Consider the following 20,388-nt stretch of genomic DNA (forward strand, 5'->3'; position numbering starts at 1 on the left):
TTACAATCTGCACATGATGGGAGCTAGAGGTGAGTCAGGAGATGGTCTTCCTTCAGCAAAGTCCTAGTGGAAGGAATTAAAAAGTCATGTCATGTTTTGACAGGACTGTATGTACAATATATGCCTGCCTAGCACACCATAAAAATGTAACTGTTCTTAATCACTAATTATGCAATTAACCAGTACGTAAACAGTCACAAGCAATTAAAGAGTTTAGCAAAAATTGTTCTGAAAACATCCAGCTGTTTCCTCTCACATTGGCAAGATGCGAGTAAGACCAATCTGTAGGGTCCCATAACTACGATTGGTTGTAAGGGAGAGAAAAAAGCACCAAAGTCTCTCATGCTGTCTGCTTGCCCATGAGCAGTCCCAGTATGCTCATGGGTGAGTAATCAGTTGGAAGGTCTAGATGTATTCCTCATGGATGTTAACTCTGAGAGAACAATTTAGTGTAACCAATCAGGATTAATCAACATGTCTTTGTTGTAATTAGTATGGTATCACCGTGTAATTGGCAATATATTGTGTCAGAATACAGTATACTGCAGGCAATATTTTTTTTATTTCCTATTTGAATTAACCTTGAAAGGATAATTATAATTATTATAACTGTAAGAATGTACATCAGCAAGTAAGACCTCTGGAGCCACAAAAGATTTACCTTTGACTGAAATTAGCTAAAAGGTGTTCAGATTAAAGAAACGGGGTAAAATGACAATTAATCACACTGCACACTTTTCAGGCTAGAGATATTAGTCTGCAATTAATTTACAATCTTCTTAAGGCAAACTATATTCCCTCGAAGTCTAAAATGAGGACAAGAATAAGAATTCTGGCTCACTGAACCTCTGAGCAAGCCAGTGCCACAAAGGAACATATTAAGTAGCAGTTATTCTTTGAACTAAACTGTCTCTTCCTCTCTGGGTGCATAGTCTCATAATCTCTTCAACCACTGTCTCCACTCACTTTGGAAGACCAATCCCCATTGTAACTTTATTCTAAGTCATATGACCCATCCCACACAATACAGACACCACACACCATAGCCCAGCCGTGCTCTAAAAAAACGGTAAACCACCCATAAAAACATTATAGCTCCCAGTGTCTTTGATCATTGCTCAGTAAAAAACTTTAAACAAAAAGACCAAAGTATACCTCACTCCACACAGCATTCCCAGGCAGTAATCCTCTGTGAGGAACACTAAGTGAGAACGTTGGCCTCTGAAAAACAGTTTTTTAGGTGACGTTTCCCACCTCCTTCTGGTTTGCAACACTACAGCATCACTGCTTGGTGTAGTACTCCCGCGATGAATGTAACCACAACTACTAGTTGGCTCTAAGGCAAGAACAGTTTCAAGTAGGGGATCCTGAGAAACAGTGTATCTATGGTTTACATTATTGCTTCTCAACCGCAGCTATTCTCAATGGGCAGATAGAGAAAATATACAGATATTGAGTAAGGACTTACTTCATCACAGTAAGTGTGTGAGTGAGTGGATGCTGTGTCAAACTGATGCGACTTATTCCTTTGTTTTTAAATTGCAGCTTCATGACACATTTATTATGGGGCTGTGCAGATTTCATACTGATCTCTGAATTTGTCATTTATTAAAGGTTTAGATATTGTAAACTAGCATGGTTTTTAAGGAAAACTTACTGTAATGTATCAATGAAATACAGTGTTAGGGCACCACAGGAAATTAAGGCAAGAAACATGGTCAAATTGCTAAAAATGGTCAATTTATCACCGTGAGCTTTTGTTAAGCAGATTCCAACCTATTAATAGCACAAAATCAAAAAAAAATTCTGTTTTCATTTACAAATTGCACCTGTGTGATGCTTATGAATTCAAATCCAGATCTAAAGTTAGCGGTGTCACCATTAACAGGCTTCAAGTCCTTCTCATGTACTCTTAGTATAAGCTTCTGGACACCCGAAGAAGGCTCCACAGACGAAACGTTGTGTTTCCTTTCTTCTCTTTTCAGCATGGAATAAACCTTTACTTGTTCCTTTGCAGCCTACGCATGATGACGCAGCCACCTACTTGAACCACTTCTGAACACTATTGCCATCTAGAGGATGTTTCCAGCATTACTATAGAGAGACCATGGCTAGAAATATGATCATAGGAATATATTAAGCATTAGATGAGCCGTGGTCTTTATTAGCTGCTCCTCAAATGCCAAATATAACATTTTTTTTAAAACTAAAGTGATCTCAACACTGGAATATTACAGATCTACACGCAAGAACTGAAAGAACTGAAAAAGAATTGGCCTGGTTTTGATTTAAATAGAATGTTTTCAGTTCTATGTTGTTTTAAACTGTGTGGTTTATGTTTTAAACAAGTTGCCCTAGAACTGCGATTTATGCATGTCATGTTCAATCAGCTAGAGCTGCAAAAACTCAGTTCATAGCCATACTATAACAACCCTGCACAATTTGATCACCACAGATGGAAAGACTAAAGACAGATTTCAAAGGATAAAAGTTGCAGTGAAAACAGGGTGGTATCTGTAAAATGGTGAACATTCTGCACCTGCTTTGAGAAAAACTAGAAAAATCATTGACTGTGCAGCACTGTAATTCATGTATCAAGTTCATGTAGAGGTGGAAATAATGGGAGAACAATATTTTATTTTAAAAAAATTACCAAGTGAAACAATTGGAAATGGCAGTGTGGTGTCCGACAAAGTTAAAACCTGGTGATTCAGCATGGCTACCTAAGTGACTCAACCTGTACTGGTAGAGTACATATTTACAGGTGGTGGACCCCAATATCCAGACATCCCTGGTTTCAATCTGGGCCTAGTAAGAAGCCAGCAGTGGCCAAGGAAGGTTTCCCATGCAGTATTGCTGTTGCTGCTGGCCTTCTATGGGGCTATCCTCAACATCCCACAGGGAGCTCCATGGTTACCTGAGGAACGTGGTAGTTTTCACTGCTGAAACCGAGAGCAGCACCACTCTCACAAATATCACTTACTTTCCTGTAGCTGTTGTGGGGCTCACAATGTAGAAAACAGTGGGCAATACTGCTAGGGCTCTAGGGTAAAACATGCATGACCATCCTTTCCATATCATCACAAGGCTTTCAGAGCTGAATCAATTAATCCAAATCAGAAAAAAAAACTGAAAGAACATTTACTGGGAATTCACTGATTTTTAAAAAATGTTCAGCTTCAACTTGGTGTCAAAGGGAAACAAGGGCATACAGTATCTCATATCTGTTCCCAGGCTAAAGGAATGTGTGATAACGTCCTCTTTCGATCCAATAACATTTAGACAGCCAGTTCTGAGTCAAAACAGGAACACCCAAGTGGCTTGAGAGAATTGATATAATTTAAACCACATTATCAGGCTTGCAGATTGTTGGAAATTTGTTGTGCCGCATCCAGTCCACCAGAAAATGATAAGATACATTATGAGGCCAAGACATAAATTGCTGAGCCAGGTTAATAATATTTTTCCATCATGCATCACGAAACTGATATTAAAAGCAAAGTCCCACAATAATACAAAACAGTCTATGGCTTAAGACGATTTTTTACGAATAAATACCCATAACCTCAGAAAAGCAGGGCAGGACCAAGCATCACTCATGGTCAAACATTTTGATGGACAAGCAACTGAATGCTGACATTCATAGTTGGTGCCTCTGTTCTGCGGCATTATGATACAGTGTCTTGCAAAAGCATCCCATCCCTTCCTGTGATGGTGTATTTTGCTAATGTTTGTCCCAGTTTTAGGTCTGAAGAAGGATTTCCTTTCAGATTTGCAAGTAGTTTGTTCCATCTACAGTATGTTCCCATTAGTCTTGGCGATCTTTCCAGTCCCTGCTGATGCACAACTATTACAATAACATAATGCTGGCACCACCATTTCTGACAGCAGGGATGACATTAACTAAGCGATACACTTTGTTGGGTTTATTTTGCGTTAGGACCAAAAAGTCCCAATTGTGTCTTGTCCGACCCCAAATTCTTTTGCCATGTTTGCAAGTATTAGGTGCTTTGTTGCAAACTCCATGCAGAACTTGAGATGGGTTTTTTTAATTCCATAACACACATGGGATGGTGTTAACCCATGGAGATTTTCTCCCACCTCAGCTACTGAACTCCTGTTGGCTTCACAGTGACATCCTAACCAGTTTCCTCCTTACCTTACTGCACAATTCGGAGGCACAGCCTGATCTAAGCTGTGTCCGTGTGCCTTCTATTTCTTAATGATTGATTTAACACTGCCCAAAGAGAATTAGAGTCACTGGAGTGTGTATATAACCTTTTCCTAGTCTGTGCCTTTCTACAACTTTATCCCGGAATTATTTTGAAAGCTCCTTGGTCTTCATCATTGAACCTTATCATTGAGATTCACTACTTAACTGAGGGACCTTACAGAGACAGCTGTGTTTAATCTGATATCATGTGAACTTCAATCACTGCACACAGACAGAGGCCACTCAACTAATAGTGTGGCTCATCGGTGTAGTTTTGTGCACCTAAATTAATTTAGAATTACCAGCAAAGGGTTTAAATTCGAAGCAATCATGACTTTACCATTTTTCTTTTATATTAATTACCTGTTTACTTATTAAATCCATTGAGGTATGTTACTCACATGGCTAATCTGTATATTAATTTTATTAATTTAAATTAAGTTTTCTTTTTCACTTTTAAATCTGAATTGTGTATTATGAAGGACATTTTAAGTTAGCCACATCAAAGAAAATACCCCTAAGCCAAATCTTAATACACTAAAAAACACAAACATTCACAAAGCATCTGATTCCCAAGTGAAATACAGATATAGAGCCAGTCAAATCCTCTATCTTCTCTTCCAGCCTTGAAGAGATGTGAGCAATGTCCAACACTGAGAGTGAAGAGGCTGGAAAAGGTCATCCAATGGTGAATCCCACTCAATTCAGATTTCACTTTTTTTGCCAATTTGTTCAGCTGTAAGTGTTTAGCTAAGGGTGGGTAAACAGACACTTACATTCATCAAAAACATTGTTTTGGGTCCCAGTATTTCCCTAAGCATTCCTGCAGATTCATCTCCTCCTTTTTTTTTCTTTAACCACAAATAGGATCAGATTGACTTCCCTGGGTTTTATATTTTCACACTGAGAAAATCTTTTCTCGGCCTCATGCTGCTTTTCTTGTCAATTTCCCACTCTAATGACTGAAATGATGTTTCCGAAGGATCATTAGTTTGCTGTGAGTTTCACCCCTCACCTGTACCCTCTGTTTTCTATTTAATACCCAATTCTCAAAGCAAACACTTGAATGCCTATCACCTATAATGTGACAATTGAATTCTTATGGGGCTCATTAGCAACAATTTCTGAAAATATAAATGAACAATATCTTCTAACCTACAGTATTTGTATTCATGTTACTGGTGTTGTTCGCTCAAAGAACTACAAGTAGATGAGACAAAACCAACCTTTGCTAAAGTCATCCTATTTCCTAGAATTTCCATATTTCCATATAGGCGATCCTCTATAAACTCTTCCGTAAACTTCATACTGATTCACTGATATTTTAGAGCTACATTCGGTATTTTATGTGTTCATCGTTTTTCATCTTATTTTTTGAATCATTATTTTTTCCTTTAGCTTTATTTGAAATGCCTGAAACCATGTGGTATGAACAAAAGCACCACTTAAAATGTTTTATACAAAACCATCTTCTTTTTCTGATTTTAAAATCTGCGTAGTAAGTTGATGAAGTATTAATGTGTTCAGAAATGGTAGTACTGCAAGACCACAAACTGTTTTTGGGAGAAAAAGCCAAATACCTCACTCAATAGGAGGCATTACTGTTATTGCATGTTGCCATGTGGAAATTTTGAAAATTCAACGTTTGCAATGCTTTTTTGGCATTAAACCAATAGCATCAATTCCTGTAAATTAAAGAACAGAGGCATTTCAGTGTACATTGTGGGATCCAGGAAATCAGTGCTCAAAATTCATACTCCCTTCTTTAAGCATTCACAACAAGTATTCTTATTTGCAAACTTTGAAAGTGCCATGTTTTAAAACACTTTTTTAACACAAAAATCTGAATGATCTTTCATTTACTGATCTACTATAAGTTTAAATTTGTTCCATTATGTACTGAGAGACATTACAAACCCATTAAATGAGTAATAGAACCAGGTTTCCAAAGTTTTCATTATACTGCATACGATTAAATGTTTACTGAGAGAACAAAGATCCTGGCTATATTCATTAATTACAATAGCATTCTAGCGGCTAAAGCTTACTTATTTTTATTTTCTGAACAAAACAGTTAAAGCTGCTTATGCTACACATTTACAATTTACAAAACTATAATAGAGGAATAAAAAAACAAAATGCAGTGCTAAACATAGTGTCAGTGTACTGTATGGTTATGTATGAGAAAAAGAATTACAAAGATCCAGTGCAAATAATGCAAACACACAGTACAGTGCACTTAATTTTATTTTCACTTTGGAGTGAAGCAGACTACAGAAAAGTAACAGTAAAAGTAAAAACACTTTAATTATGCATATGCTTACATCTCACAATTTTAAATTAAATAACAACTGAAAGCAAGTTGTAGCATCTGCATCTACTGTAGTTCCGTAACATCAGATCTGCATTTTATGTCTCTGAAGCATTAGATTTAAACATTGTGTCATATTACAATGCTTCACTTTTAATCAATGTTACAAAACTAGGAAACTTCACTTCCCAGGTGTTTACTAAGATTCTTCATCACTGCATCACCTACAGCAGTTTCTCTAAAGTGACACTAATGTTGCCATATAGGAGAAGTGCAACACAATATTAATTTCTACTTTTGAGACAGGTTTGTCTCAGTCACTGTTTCTAAGTGCCCAACAATGTCTACCACCGCAGGTCTCTAAGCAAGCAGAAAATGACCTGCAACCACATAACTTAATGCCCTTTAATGAACACTTTTATTTGCTTTTTATTTCCTGAATGTTTTTTTTAAATGTCCTACTGTACAACTCTATGTATATAAAGCACCACATACCTTCCAAAGAAGTTGTGGTCTTATGTTTCCAATATATTTTAATCCTGTCTAGTCTCTTCTATTTAATATGTAAACAAAATAGCTTTGTAACTAGTGGTCTGCAAAAACTCCACAGGACATAATTCTAGCTTAGTTCATGTTTTTTCTCAAAGAGTAAAACAAATCACAAACTAAATAAATTCTTATGCTTTGTCAGTTCCCAAAATATTCCCCTGATGCATTCATTGATTAATAATAAATAACATTTTTTTCTGAGCAGCATATTTAAAGGTTTCTAACACTACTGTAGCAGCACACATATTATGAAAGTCTGCCTGCAGTTAAATTGAAAGGTTTTGCCTTTCATTTTTCCCGAAATACAATTAGTATGGAGTCTGTTGCTTTCTCTCAACAGCCCTAACCTCAGATGAAAATCTTTAAGCGGGTTAAGCGGTTTCCAAAGTCAGTTCGCATGTCAGCGGTGGATGACTGCAGGTCCTGTTTGCTCAGATTGTTATTTTTCTTTCTGCAGTGCGTGTCGGTGATGACGTGGATAGCCCAGAAGTCCACCGGGCTCAGCAGTCCTGGCTCATCCTCTCGGCACGGGCAGTCTGGCAGGTGCTGGGTGGAGTGAACACAGCTGGATCACTGATCCCAAGCTGCAGATCAAAGAAGCGGGTGGAGGTTGTCACGCTGTAGTTTCTCGTGTACGTTTCCTGCACCGGGTAACAGTCCTGGACTGTATAAACTCCAACCCAAGCTTCATCTGTAACGGACCAAAGCATTTCTGTTAGAGCTGTGACACGTCAGAGAGCTAAAAATACTGTTTCCAAAAAAATGGGCTGAATTGCCTTTTAGAACATATTCAGCCCAACGTCATGCCTGTGTTTTCTCTTGTTGACTGAACACACATACTGTATCTGGAAAGAGACATATTCTGGGAAGCTCACCATCAATACCCAATACCCATCCCTTCTTTCTGTAACAGTGGAGTTTCAATGGCAGCTTAAGAACAAGCACCCCTCCAGGTGCAGCCATCATCAGAACATGTTATTGCATTACAAGCTCTTTACAGTATGTGGTTACAAGCCCTGTGTTTGTAAATGTTCCCTACAGCACGATAGGAAAGAATGTCACTTCTAAGGAAAAAAGTAATGTTTGTATTTATTTATTCGGAAAACAATACAGTATTTCTTTCACTCATCCACTTTGTAACTGCTTCATCCAACACCTTGTCATGGAGCCAGGATTGTTGAGCCTATCCCCGCAAGCAGTGGGGGAACACGGAGAGAACATACTGTACAATCCACACAGAGAGCACCGGGAACTGAACCTGGGGCCACAGCTCTGTAAGGCAGCAATGTTAACCACTGCGTCCCAATATTTCCTGTACAGAATATTAATATTGTTAATAGCCTGTTGTTGTTTGGATCTTTTTGCAAAATACCACCATTTATACTGTACCTACCTCCATTTAAAAACATTTTTCTTGGTATTAGAACATTCTAGTTATGTATGAACCTTTAAACGTACACTGGATTATCCATCTCTTGATCCTAGTTAATGTCACTCTAATCTAATCAATGTGTTCAAAGGGCGCTGGTGAATTGAAGCTAAGTAAAGCATTCCTGTTTAAGGTGAATCAATACCTGCTATAATGGCCAACAGAGAAAAGTAAAGGGTTGCTACCACTCTCCTGTTAAACGTTTTGTTTCTTGGCAAAAAATGTGATTTTTAAAAAAACAAACAGCTGTTTTTAGTCTTCTCCTCAATGAAGAGAACAAACATCCAGTCCCCTGTGTATACTTTACAGAAATCTGTTCAAATTGTTCTGATTTTATCTCATGGATGATAAAGCCAACCTCTGCCTACTACATTTGACTTGGATTCCTGCATACTCTTTCCGATGAGCAGGTTTTGGGATAGGCACACTTGCTATCCCTTCTCCTCTGGTACCCCAGGGTGTCCATTTTGACCAGCTTTTGAGCCATTTTTTTTCCAATTCGATCCACAGAAGTTGGCGTTGAGACTCCCTTAGGATGCCCTTCCCAATCTGCAAGTACATGAGCAGGCCTTGTTTGTGTTAGCAACGGGTGCATCACACTGTGGTAACCAAGGGCAGCTTCCTCCCCCAGGACCTGGCTCTGTTGTCACAGGAGATTATTTCTGGCCTGTGTCCATCATTAAATCTTTTGTAAATCGATTAACTTCCATAAGCGAAAGCGTGGCATAGATACATGTGTAAACACCTTGGCAAATACGTTTACCTCCTGGCTTTTAGTGTTGTGTGTGAAACACTCTATTTTCTTTCACAAAACTGTCCTGAAAAGAATCTGAAAACTTGGATGATTGTTAACACTAATCGTCTGGTACAGTATGTGTGTGAGAAGCTTTGCAGTTCTGTTTTACAGAAAGAAAGCAAAGTGAAATACAGTAAATACATACCATCTTAAGAGTCTTCGGGATGGTATTACCCATTTTGTTCAGAACTCAAAAAATAAAACAAATAGAATAACATTTATATAATGCTTTGTGAAATGTTAGCGATCAGGGCAGAATATGATCCTGATAAAGATTCATGCTACCTGGAAAAAGGGACACCTGCTTAATTTTTTGTACTTGGACTCAAATTGACAGCAGGGCCTCTACTATTATAAAACAAACAGGATCACTGTTTAAAATCGTATCTAAAAAAAATGGACCCTATATGTTACATTGACACTTGCTTAGGTGCCAACATTTCAAACGCTCAGTCTCTGATGACTTTAGGTCTAAGCAATAACAGAGTAGAGGGCATGTGTCAACAGATACAGACTTTAGTGCAGAACCAGAACTTTATTGTATTTCATAAAGGCACTGCTTTTGACATAAGGGACAGAAATATAGAGCTGGACATTAATTAAAACATTAAAGGCAGATGCATTTGACTAACGCAATGCAGCTCCTGATCATGAGATTTTAGAAAATGAAATTTACAAAAACAATTGCTCTTCCCTGTAATGAATAATCTTCACCTGGAGATAACGAGCAATTATGCCAAAAGAAAGACTACATGTAAAAACAGCGGAACACTATTTGTAGAATTTTGTGAGTGAAATTGTGGGTTGTTGAGTAAAAGTCAACAGGTAATACTTACTTTTGCGGGCAGGTTTTCTGTCAGACCATTCCTGCACCTCTATCTTGTCACCAGGCCCCCCAATGAAATACTGGTCTTCATAAGTGGAGTTGTCGGGAATATCATAGGCATCCCATGGCTCTGTCAGAGTAATCTTGGAACACAGCTTGGTGACCTGCTCAATCTGGAACAGCACTGAGCTCTGGTACAGGTAGATGTATTCAAAGAACCTGAAAGAAACACGAGAGTGACACACATGTGACATCAAAAAGCCGGACATTTTTACGTCTTATAAGTTCCAAAGACACACATTTGATATAAAACAATGACTTCCATCTTGACGCTAAGAAATGGTAGTGTCCCCTAAGTACAAGTTCAAAATAGGACACACATATATGATAAAAAGTATTCAAAACCGGGATCTTGCAACTGACTGCACCACTAAAGGGTCCTATATTCCAGAGACTGTTGTGCTATACTGTAAATATGGCTCTGTGTTGGCAGAAAGCTGTGACTGGGTTTGCCTTAGCGGCGGTGAGTAAATGGTCAATCACTACTGGCATTGGGTAGATCTGTAGTATCCTCGATTTGTCACGTTTAGGGCTGTATGGTCACAGGTGAAAAAGAAGATGGCCTATGAGTGTATGGAGAATCAGTATGAGATATCATGCTGTCTTCTGAAACCTTTATGATTTTGACTAGTCAGGTGCAGTCTTATGCTGGTATTTTGCTACTGGAATGAATACAGATAATTTAAACAGTGTTCAAACTTACTGTACTTTGGTATTATACACTGAATTCTTCAATAATACTGACATAATTCTTAAATAAATACTAACAGGTTTAAATCCCCTCAATGTAGCTGAAGCTCAGAGCAAACATGCCGAGTTGAGCTGAGATCTTACTTTTTAATAATTTTAAATCAAAATGAAAATAAAAACAGATATAAAACATTACAGGTCTTTAATTTTACTTAGTTCAGGTGGGCAGCTGCGTCAGCATGCGGAGGCTGCAAGGCAACAAGTAATAGGTTTAGTCCATGCTGAAAAGAGAAGAAAGAAAACACAACGTTTCAGCCATGGAGCCTCTTCAGGTGTGAGGCTCACACTTAAAGAAGGCTCCATGGCCGAAACGTTGTGTTTTCTTTCTTCTCTTTTCAGCATGGAATAAACCTATTACTTGTTCCTTTTTATTTTACTTAGTTGCAAAATCATCTTAGATGGAAAAGTTTTATATTGAGTCTGTCATACTGCTCAGATTGCAGAGATCATGGTGGTAAAAATAAAGCTTTGGATTTCAAATTCATATTTACCAATGCATCCCGTTCATTAAATATTTAGTTACATAGTTTAAATTCTACTAACATCTGAAAACAATGTACATACCACTGAATGGCAAAGACTTAAAAAATAAATTTCCTAAACAATTACAGGAAAATAAAACATATTGACTTCCCTGGAAAAACATAAAAGTTTCTTTTCTCTCCAAACTTTATTAAAATATTTATTAAACAAAAACACATGTCTAAGCTTTTTGTAAAACAATTTGTTTTACAAAGAAATCAAATCGCATCATTTTTAAGTGAGATGTTGTGAGAAGAAATGCCACTTTGGAGATAATGCTGGCTGTACTTTTCACACAAACTTCAATGGGAGGTCTGGCACGAAACACTTGCCTGAGATATCAGAGCCCAGAAATCATTTAAAGCAGATGGATTGATTACTGCCTCGTCAGAACTCAAACATTTTCAAAATGTTCTCATATCATACCGTGGCTCATCATGTTAAACATATATGCCACAGTAATACTGGAAACACATGGTTTTTGGTTACAAAAAAAAAGATTTTTAATAACTCTTTAATAAACACAGATTTTAAGAATTCGTATCGGAATTATAGCAACTTTAAGGCTCAAGTATTATCTGCCACTTGAAACTATTCAGATGTTTTCAGTACAAACAGTATTTATTCCTTAAGCAGGAACGCCACAATTTTTAACAGTTTTAGCAGTTAAACTTGGACATTTTTAGTACTAAGGAGGGTAAAGGAAATGTAAGGCAAGACCACACTATGAATATACTGGGAGGGAAAGGACAGGAAAATAAATAATCTCAGGTAGAATGCACAAACTGGAGTTCTTCTATAAAACTAATTATAACAATTTCCTATAATTATATAACAATTTAGCAATTTTTCAAAATCAGGTGAATCCCCTGATTAAATGCAAAGATACTGTAAATAATTAGGAAGGTACAACTTGCGTTGTGGAGGATACCACAAGACTGCTTTATGACTTCAGGTTTTTAAAAAAACTACATTGAATTTCCTGTCAAACAGGGAATCCCCATAAGATCTGAAGAACGTCGTTGTCAGACAGATTTGTCAGGACTACAGTTACATTATTTGTCAAGGACGGACCCCTGTAAGAATCATTACCAAGAAGGACAAGACCTGTAAATAATATCGGGTATAAAAATACAGCTCTGTCACTGTTTGAGAGTTTTCCATTGCACAGGAGAAGGTCAGTACATGTTTAGATGGCCCCATGCTGATAAGGCTTGACAGGAATAAGTTTGTGGTTTCTCCTCTGACAAAGAGTGCATGCCAAGGACTCTCGGGCCAACAGGTAGAAAAATACAAATAGCTTATTTATAGACCGAGCTGCATCGAAGATGTCCTGTCAGTCAAAATATTGCATTGTAAGCATCACACGTGAAACACCGACATGCTGCTGTAGCATAATATACTGAGCTGAATATTTCAAACTAGAACATGTGTTGCCCGACATATTTCAAGCAATTTATTAGGGAAATCGTCAGCAGTTGCAGTTTTTATAGGGTACATATCGATGCTTGCTACTACATGACCTCCAAGTTTGGTTTCAAAAGCAAACATGTTAATATAATTTCCCAGTCTTGAATAAGTATTATTAATATTAATGTAATATTCTTAATAATATTGACATTAATATTAATGCATCAAAATATGCACCAAGAACAGACTGTTTGGAAACTCTAAGGCTACATAACAGCAAAAAACACAAATGATAAGCAAATAGCTGAGACCTTTTTTATTTTAGAAGTACACATCAAGAACAAAGCAAATAAATATGCTTTATTTATGGAAATGAAAGGCACGATTGTTGCTAGGGAGAAGTATCCCAATGGAGATTCCAAGGTTTGAATCAACTTGACCTGCCACTGTGCACTGTGTGCCCTGGGCACTGGGGGTTTCAGTCCTGGCTGTGTTTAGATATGACTCCAGAATTAGGGCCAATAGAGTTCATGCACACTGGATGTCATTCGACTGTCATTTAAGAAGGCACACTGGCTGGGTGTGATTCACTTGTGGGCTAGCATGTCCAGTGATGCCACACACACACAAATCAGTCTGAGCAACATTTGTTTAATCAAAGAGCTGGTTTTACACAGGTCAAGTTTAAAACTAGTCATGGATTTTGTCAATTTTACTTAAGCAAACTTGTCTAGGATTAGGAATAAAACAGCCCAAATTATTAGAAACAAAATAAAGCATCTTATCTCAATTGGCTGGAAAGAAAATTGAAAGGATTTAAAACACATTTTAACAAAAAAGTTACCTCCCTCTACCCTAGTACTGACTTTGAGTTGAGACTTAAAAATATACTCAGTATGGCCTTTAAGTCCTTAGCCAGTCTTTTTGAAGCGGACCTATTAATACTGCACTCAAGATCATCTCAGGACAGATCTCCTCCTGCTGAAAGCCAGCAGGGAAGTGATTAAGGGAAATAATCCTGTGGATATTTCCATGCCCGCACACCTGTTGAGCGCCAGTTCTCAGACTTGTTCACGTGATCTTGACAGACGGATACAAACGTTCAGACTCAAACTGTTTAGCCATGGTGCAGCTGATATGTCAACACGAGGTGATTTAAGATGCTTTTGGAAATGGCTCCAAGGAATAATAATTCGACAGCAGGTCTTATTTTTTACACCAACACACATGATTAAAATGCCTTTCTAATACGTCCAAACCTGGATTCTCCTTGTGATCAAACCAGAAGAACGAAGAGAAGACAACTCAACTCCATCTCAAAATAAAACACAAGCAAGCTCGAAGTGTAGGTTCAAACAAAGTTATGCAATATCAGAAAACAGTACTAATGCAAATCATTTCCATGAAGGTAAAGGAAACACTAAATAATACTTGGTAACAACAGGTCCATTGATATGAAGAGACTAAATAGAAATATATAAAAACTGAAAATTTCTGTATAGCTATGTAGGATTTACTGTTCAAGGGTTGGAGGATCAGGTGCAATCTCTTTATGAACGGTGAAACATCAAAGACAATGAGTTATCTTCAACTTTTACACCTAATCAAAGGAAAGAACAGTGCTGCAAAGCTATTCTAAACTTGAAAGCACATTTGGAAGGAGGGCTGGTGAAATAACAGACAGATAAGATTAGTGGGTGGAATCTGAGAGGACTGTCTCACAAACAGCAGACAGTTGGCAAATATATCAAAGAATGCTGGATCAAGGAGGGTTCATTATGTCTTAAGCCCACAAGGAAACTGCACTGAAAGACATACCAAACAATGAAGATTTGTTTTCATGTAAGTGAAAGCCATACTGTAAATCTTCAATACAGTTTCAGAATTATTATAGAAAAATAAATAAATGTCATTGTCTAAACAATATAGAGATAAGGCCAGAAAACCACAGTTAATTTACCATATTTTACAGTCCATATTTTACTGAATGCACACAGAGTTGTCACTGTAATCCATAGGGCAGTTTGCATGGGCACATAGACATTTACATTATAACAGTGTAAAAAATGCTGAAAATCCAAGCAGTGTCATGTCACTGAATTTTATTTATCTCCTTAACGAGCACTTAAAGAATACTTCTTGTAATTGTCTTTGTTTTGATTCCTCCAACACCCAACATTTGATTAAATTACCATAAAGATATCTGGGAAGCAGCACAGTGGCACAGTGGTTAGCAGTGCTGCCTTGCGACACTGTAGCCCAGGGGTCAACTCCTAGGATGCTATCGGAGTGCACTTTGTACTTTGTTCTCATGTTCATGTGGGCAGGACCTCCGAGAGCTCCGATGAGGCCCGAACCATTTCACATTGTGAGGCCCCCTCAGTGTGTGGGAAGAGGGGTAAAAAATATTTTGAGGTAAAGCATGCCATGATGGGACGATTAAGGCGGGCATTCTGAAACTCCTAAAGAAGGATAGATTCAGCACTGAAAGGGGGACGTGTTTTTCACAGCCATGGACATGAGTCGAGAATCACAGTATACTGTATGGTAAAAGTTCCAAATTCAACTCAAGTCAAGAAACACAGCCAAAGGGTTAAAGTGGAGGACCATGCACCCTTGGCTAGGGTGAGGCCCCCCTTGTGAGCTGAGGCCTGGGCCATGTGGCCCTGCTGGCGGCCCCTCTCGTAGGGCCTGCATATGGGTTTCCACCAAGTGCTCCAGTTTCCTCCAAAAGTCCAAAGACATACTGGTAAGTTAATTTGCTTCTGGAAAAATTAGCCCAAGTGTGAGTCTGTGCGTCTCCTGTGATGTGCTAGCGTCCCATTGCGGTGTGTATCCAGCCTTTCATCTGCGGCTTGCTGGGATAGGCTCTGGCTTCCCTGAGCCTATCCCTCGAATGGATAAAGCTGTTAGAAAATGAAGGCAGTTTGCCAGAAAAGCAGTTAGAAATGGACAGTTCTGGAAGCCCTGAATTGTCTTGGGTTGCACTGGGATGGCTGTTGCATGTTTTATCCAGGAATGGTCCCAACTCCCATTACACTGTTTACTGTGACTAACCACTGAGATATTAAGGCACTGCCAATACATGTCAATGAGCATGCATTTTAAAACTTCAATAATGGCTTTCACACAGTTTTGCTATTATAAGGGGGTACTCACCCTCTAGATTTATAAACATTTACAATTTCTGCTGGATAAAATAGGCATTCAATTACGAAAACAAAATGATAAACACTCATCAAAAATCTTGATTCCTAGCAAATGTTCCACTTAGACTTGTAGCATATGAGGCAGAGGGCAAGCTGGTGACATTTAACTTTTCCCACACTAGCTTATTTTTACAACACGGTGCTGGCCTGCATCGGTTTTTCTGAGGGCAACTAAAGACACACTGGTGGACACGAATAAATTGCAAAGGAAATGATTCACAAAACCTACAGACCTGAAATGTTTGTACATGGTTTTCAGACATGAGTAATTATGACTAAACAGTGAAGATTACATCTTTGCATGTTACATTAACGTAGATTCTTAGAAACTATCCTTATAGTGTATTTTCTTTGAAAAAGCGAAAAACAGATCGAGCCTAATTTTTAATTACTGTACAGTGTTCCAGGGTACAATTTTTACCCAATTAAAAATGATTGATGAATCTTGGCTTAAAATGCATTTAACCAAGTCATCCAAAATGCAGACAGAGGAGTGGTAACAATTTGTTGATTCTGGCACTACAAGGTTGTCCACCACTAAAGCAAAGGATGTTATATTTGCCTTTGACCATATGGTGCTATTCATCAGTCCAGTGTAAGCCTTGACACACAGGTATGCAGACAGTAGGACACCTACCCCTTGATTGTGGTTTTACGACTTCTGCTTAACCCCACACATACTTTATCATCAAAAATAGCTAAGAATGGAGCATGCGTTTTTTAAACAGTACAATAGGAGCAAAAGCCTGGCCACATTATTTTTAGAGATAATACTTACAAAACCTTTCAAATCAGGCAATTTCATATACCAAAGGCTGGCTCTTGGTCTCCTCAGAAAGTAAAACCTAAAAGCTTTATAATTGATTTGTTAAGTATCTTAATGATTGACCAACCATGGTTGATAAATATATATATACATAAACCCAGCAACAATGAAAAAACTCTACTGTTAAATATCTGACTGGGATTCTCACCTGCAAGCTAAACAGTATATAAAACAGAATTTACAACATTTTCATGGGATTATGAGCGGTTGAAAAACATGCTATGGCATTTAGGGCTTGCCAAATATTCACAAATCCTTTTACTCCAATACCCATAATTAGTTAAGTCATGGGATGCACCAAAATACACTTTGGTCCAACAGAAATAAAATGTATTGTTTTAGTAAATGTCTTTAAAACAATATTTACAAGTACTAAAATATTATATTTTAACAATAAAACATTGTTCAGCTTTTATCTTGTTCTTCACTAAAATGTTTGCCGGTATGCTTTAAAGTTTAGTCTCCAAGCACAGCCCGCCCAGAGCCTTATAACTTTGTATTTTGTACATTCCGAGTTCCATAAAAAACTAAGTGAGGAGTGTAACAAAGCTTCAGTTTTTTGGTTGCGCTGGACTTCATTATGTTAGCCTTGAGGTACTTATGTGAATCAGGATTGTGGCCTGTCACCAAACCAATCAAGCAAACCGATCTGTAGTGAATCCTGGCTTGACTACCAGCACTTTCTGAGAGGAAAATGCTTCAGTTTATTTGAATATTTTGTGGTCGGCTGCAACAATGAAAAAGAATGAGATGTAAATGTTGGCAGATTGTTTTCATGTTGGGAAGCAATAAATAAGGTAAAACAATAAAATGGCAAACAATGTTAGGATTGCATATATAGTCCAGAATTTAAATAAAGGGATCTTGAGTTAAAATTGCTCAGTGCATTCAATTCAATATCAGACTAAAAATGTTGGACACAATTTTGGTCACAAATGCAAATGTGTTACTGTTAACTGTGCTAGACCCAAAGTAGAGAAGAGTGACAAGATACACTCATGGGCTTATAGGAATGTTCTACTCTGACAGGATAAAAGAACTGAACCTTTTAAGTCTTAAAACAGAGGAAACCATGACACGAAGTGATTTACATATTTGAACTCCTGAAAGACATCGTACCTTGAGAACAGTTCTGAATTCGCAGCTGGCTGTGACTTTCTTTTTCCTTCGAAAGTCTCAAAAAAAATTAACTTTACAGAAGATTGCCATCCCCTCATCTCACAATTCCCACTATTTCGCAATTCTGTGTATGTGCAACAGAAGCAGTTGTGGATGATGCTTTCCACATGTGATACCTGAAACATCTGACAGAGGAGACTGGAACAAGCCAGACCCAACCATTTGGTTGAAAAACCTGACTTCTTTCAAGAAATGGCTAGATGAGATCCTCAAATCAATTGCCAACTGGCAACCAAATAAACCACCGAAAGTATGCTGCGTTTCACCTTCTCCTTCGTAACTTTTTATTTTCTTAACTATTTCTGTTTGGCTACTGGTGGTTGTATTTGCTGCTTACCTACACAAATTGATTTGCCAGTATAAATAAACTAATAGATGTATTCCATACCGAAAAGAGAAGAAAGAAAACACAACATTTCGGCCCTGGAGCCTTGGCCGTGACCACCTGAAGAAGGCTCCATGGCCAAAACATTGTTTTTTTTCTTCTCTTTTCAGCATGGAATAAACCTATTACTTGTTCCTTTGCAGCATACGCATGGTGACGCAGCTACCCACCTAAATTAACTGCAAGTTGCTCATTTGTCACGCTACAGTACAGGTGTGATCAAATTTTTTTTTGGGGGGGGGGGGGGTCATATCAAGTTCCTCTAAAAATCATACCACATTCAGCTTTGATCGTTTGCCAATACTATATCTGAGATGGTGGACACAGTGTAATATTTCAGAAAATGTATTCAAAAAGGTCTGAAAAGAGTTAATACAGTATACTACATTGAACTGGCTATCAAATGTTGGCTTTTTTGTACATTGACTCTTATGAACCGATAGAAAACAACATGAGAAACAGATTTTACGGTGTTCATCAAGCGGCTAATGTTGCGCTACCTTCAGGAAGGCAGGGAGAAGTGAATTTATCATTTAAATTCACTACATTGAGCTGAGATTCAGAAAAAAAGGCCTTTCAGTCTTGATTTAAATTCTTTTTGTAAAAACGAATGCGATTTTCAAAACACGTCCAAGCCACAGTTCAAGTTAATTTTAAAATGTAATAGTACCGTCCACGGTCATTTATTCCATAACATCAATTAAATTAGCGTGAGCAGTAGCTAGTGTATGATCACACTCAAAAGCGACGGGTACAAAAGACAGCCCACATAACCCCACCACACCTCAGTCGAGGATTTCCCATGACAGCAACTGCGGTTATCCAAGATGACAAAACAACAATTCCCATAATGCAAGTGTATCAACATGATCATTTTTTTAACATTGCAGCTCTTATACAGTACAAACCAATGAACGCATAGTCTACATATAACCCTTAACATAGGATTATTTTAAATGCGTTTTGTTTAGTCAACAGATCTTTACTGTATAGCGAAATTCCTAATCCAGTAAAACGCCCAATAACGAGCTCCAGTTCACTGTCTCTGAATTGCATTACAAGAGAAAAGTAAACACGTACTGTAACTGTCCCTCCACGGTGTAACAGTAATATAGATACGTACTTCTTGCAAGGTATATGTCCTTTCTTCTCATCCAAGACCCTAATGCGCTGGTTCTGTCCATCATACGACACCAGGGCCCGGCTGTTCCTCCCTGTGCTGTGGTCATACACCACCGTCCTGCCTTCCCATTGCACCGGTGACTGGCACGGCTGAGCCGGGGGCCCGCCAGCCGCAGTTCGGCCCAGCGAACGCACCGCTGCGGACAGACATAGCACAGCAATGAACAGATAAAAGCCCATCGTTACAATACACCTGATACTGTTAAACATATGCCTGCATGTACTAAAATGTACGTTTGTACTGTTTTTTAAGCAGTGTCCTGTAATTCAACTGCAGACCGGAGGCAATTCATCTCCGCCGAGCTCTCTGATGCAGTCGGTGCGGTGCGTAGAAGCTCAAGATGAGAGGAATCGATTCGCCTTGTGGACGATAAAATGCTGAATCATTGGCTCAGCTTTCTGTTGCATTTAGGTTTATTTTTACGTCTTCTCGTAATAGCAATACTTTTCAGACTGCACTGGTCAAAGGTTTTCAAGTGTGATTTTTGATGGCGCAGTGGATTAAACCTAATGCTGTGAATGATTTTGAATTGGGATTTTTATTTCACTTCGGTTGGTGGGGATGTGTGTATTGCGAAGGGGTCGTTTGTGAGTTCCAATAAATTATGACGAAGGAAAACTTCAGTGCGTCAAATTATTCATTATGACAAAATGTGGAAAAATGTACATTATTTGTCCTCTGTAGCGTGGTATATCCATCTTTTTCTTAAATGTCTTAAATCTAATTATTTTTAAAAGATC

The 20,388-nt window shown here is 38.1% G+C and overlaps 1 protein-coding gene across 2 annotated transcripts; it reads right to left on the reverse strand.

Annotated features, from left to right (window-relative positions):
• Nucleotides 1–6,442: 6,442 nt before the first annotated feature.
• On the reverse strand, nucleotides 6,443–20,127 carry epdr1 (ependymin related 1). Of its 2 annotated transcripts, XM_088918354.1 has the most exons (4): nucleotides 19,589–20,077; nucleotides 10,135–10,343; nucleotides 9,444–9,487; nucleotides 6,443–7,764 (listed from the first exon to the last, which is right to left on the reverse strand). In XM_088918354.1, exons 1-4 carry the CDS (start codon nucleotides 19,855–19,857, stop codon nucleotides 7,687–7,689), a joined length of 600 nt encoding a protein of 199 aa, XP_088774480.1. In that variant the 5' UTR covers nucleotides 19,858–20,077; the 3' UTR covers nucleotides 6,443–7,686. The 2 variants fall into 2 exon arrangements, with proteins under 2 accessions (XP_088774480.1, XP_088774479.1); XM_088918353.1 differs by lacking the exon at nucleotides 9,444–9,487 and having other exon boundaries at nucleotides 19,589–20,127.
• Between the last annotated feature and the right edge of the window lie 261 nt (nucleotides 20,128–20,388).

The sequence above is a fragment of the Atractosteus spatula genome, chromosome 6, assembly GCF_055471065.1.
Source record: "Atractosteus spatula isolate fAtrSpa1 chromosome 6, fAtrSpa1.hap1, whole genome shotgun sequence".
NCBI lineage: Eukaryota > Metazoa > Chordata > Actinopteri > Semionotiformes > Lepisosteidae > Atractosteus > Atractosteus spatula.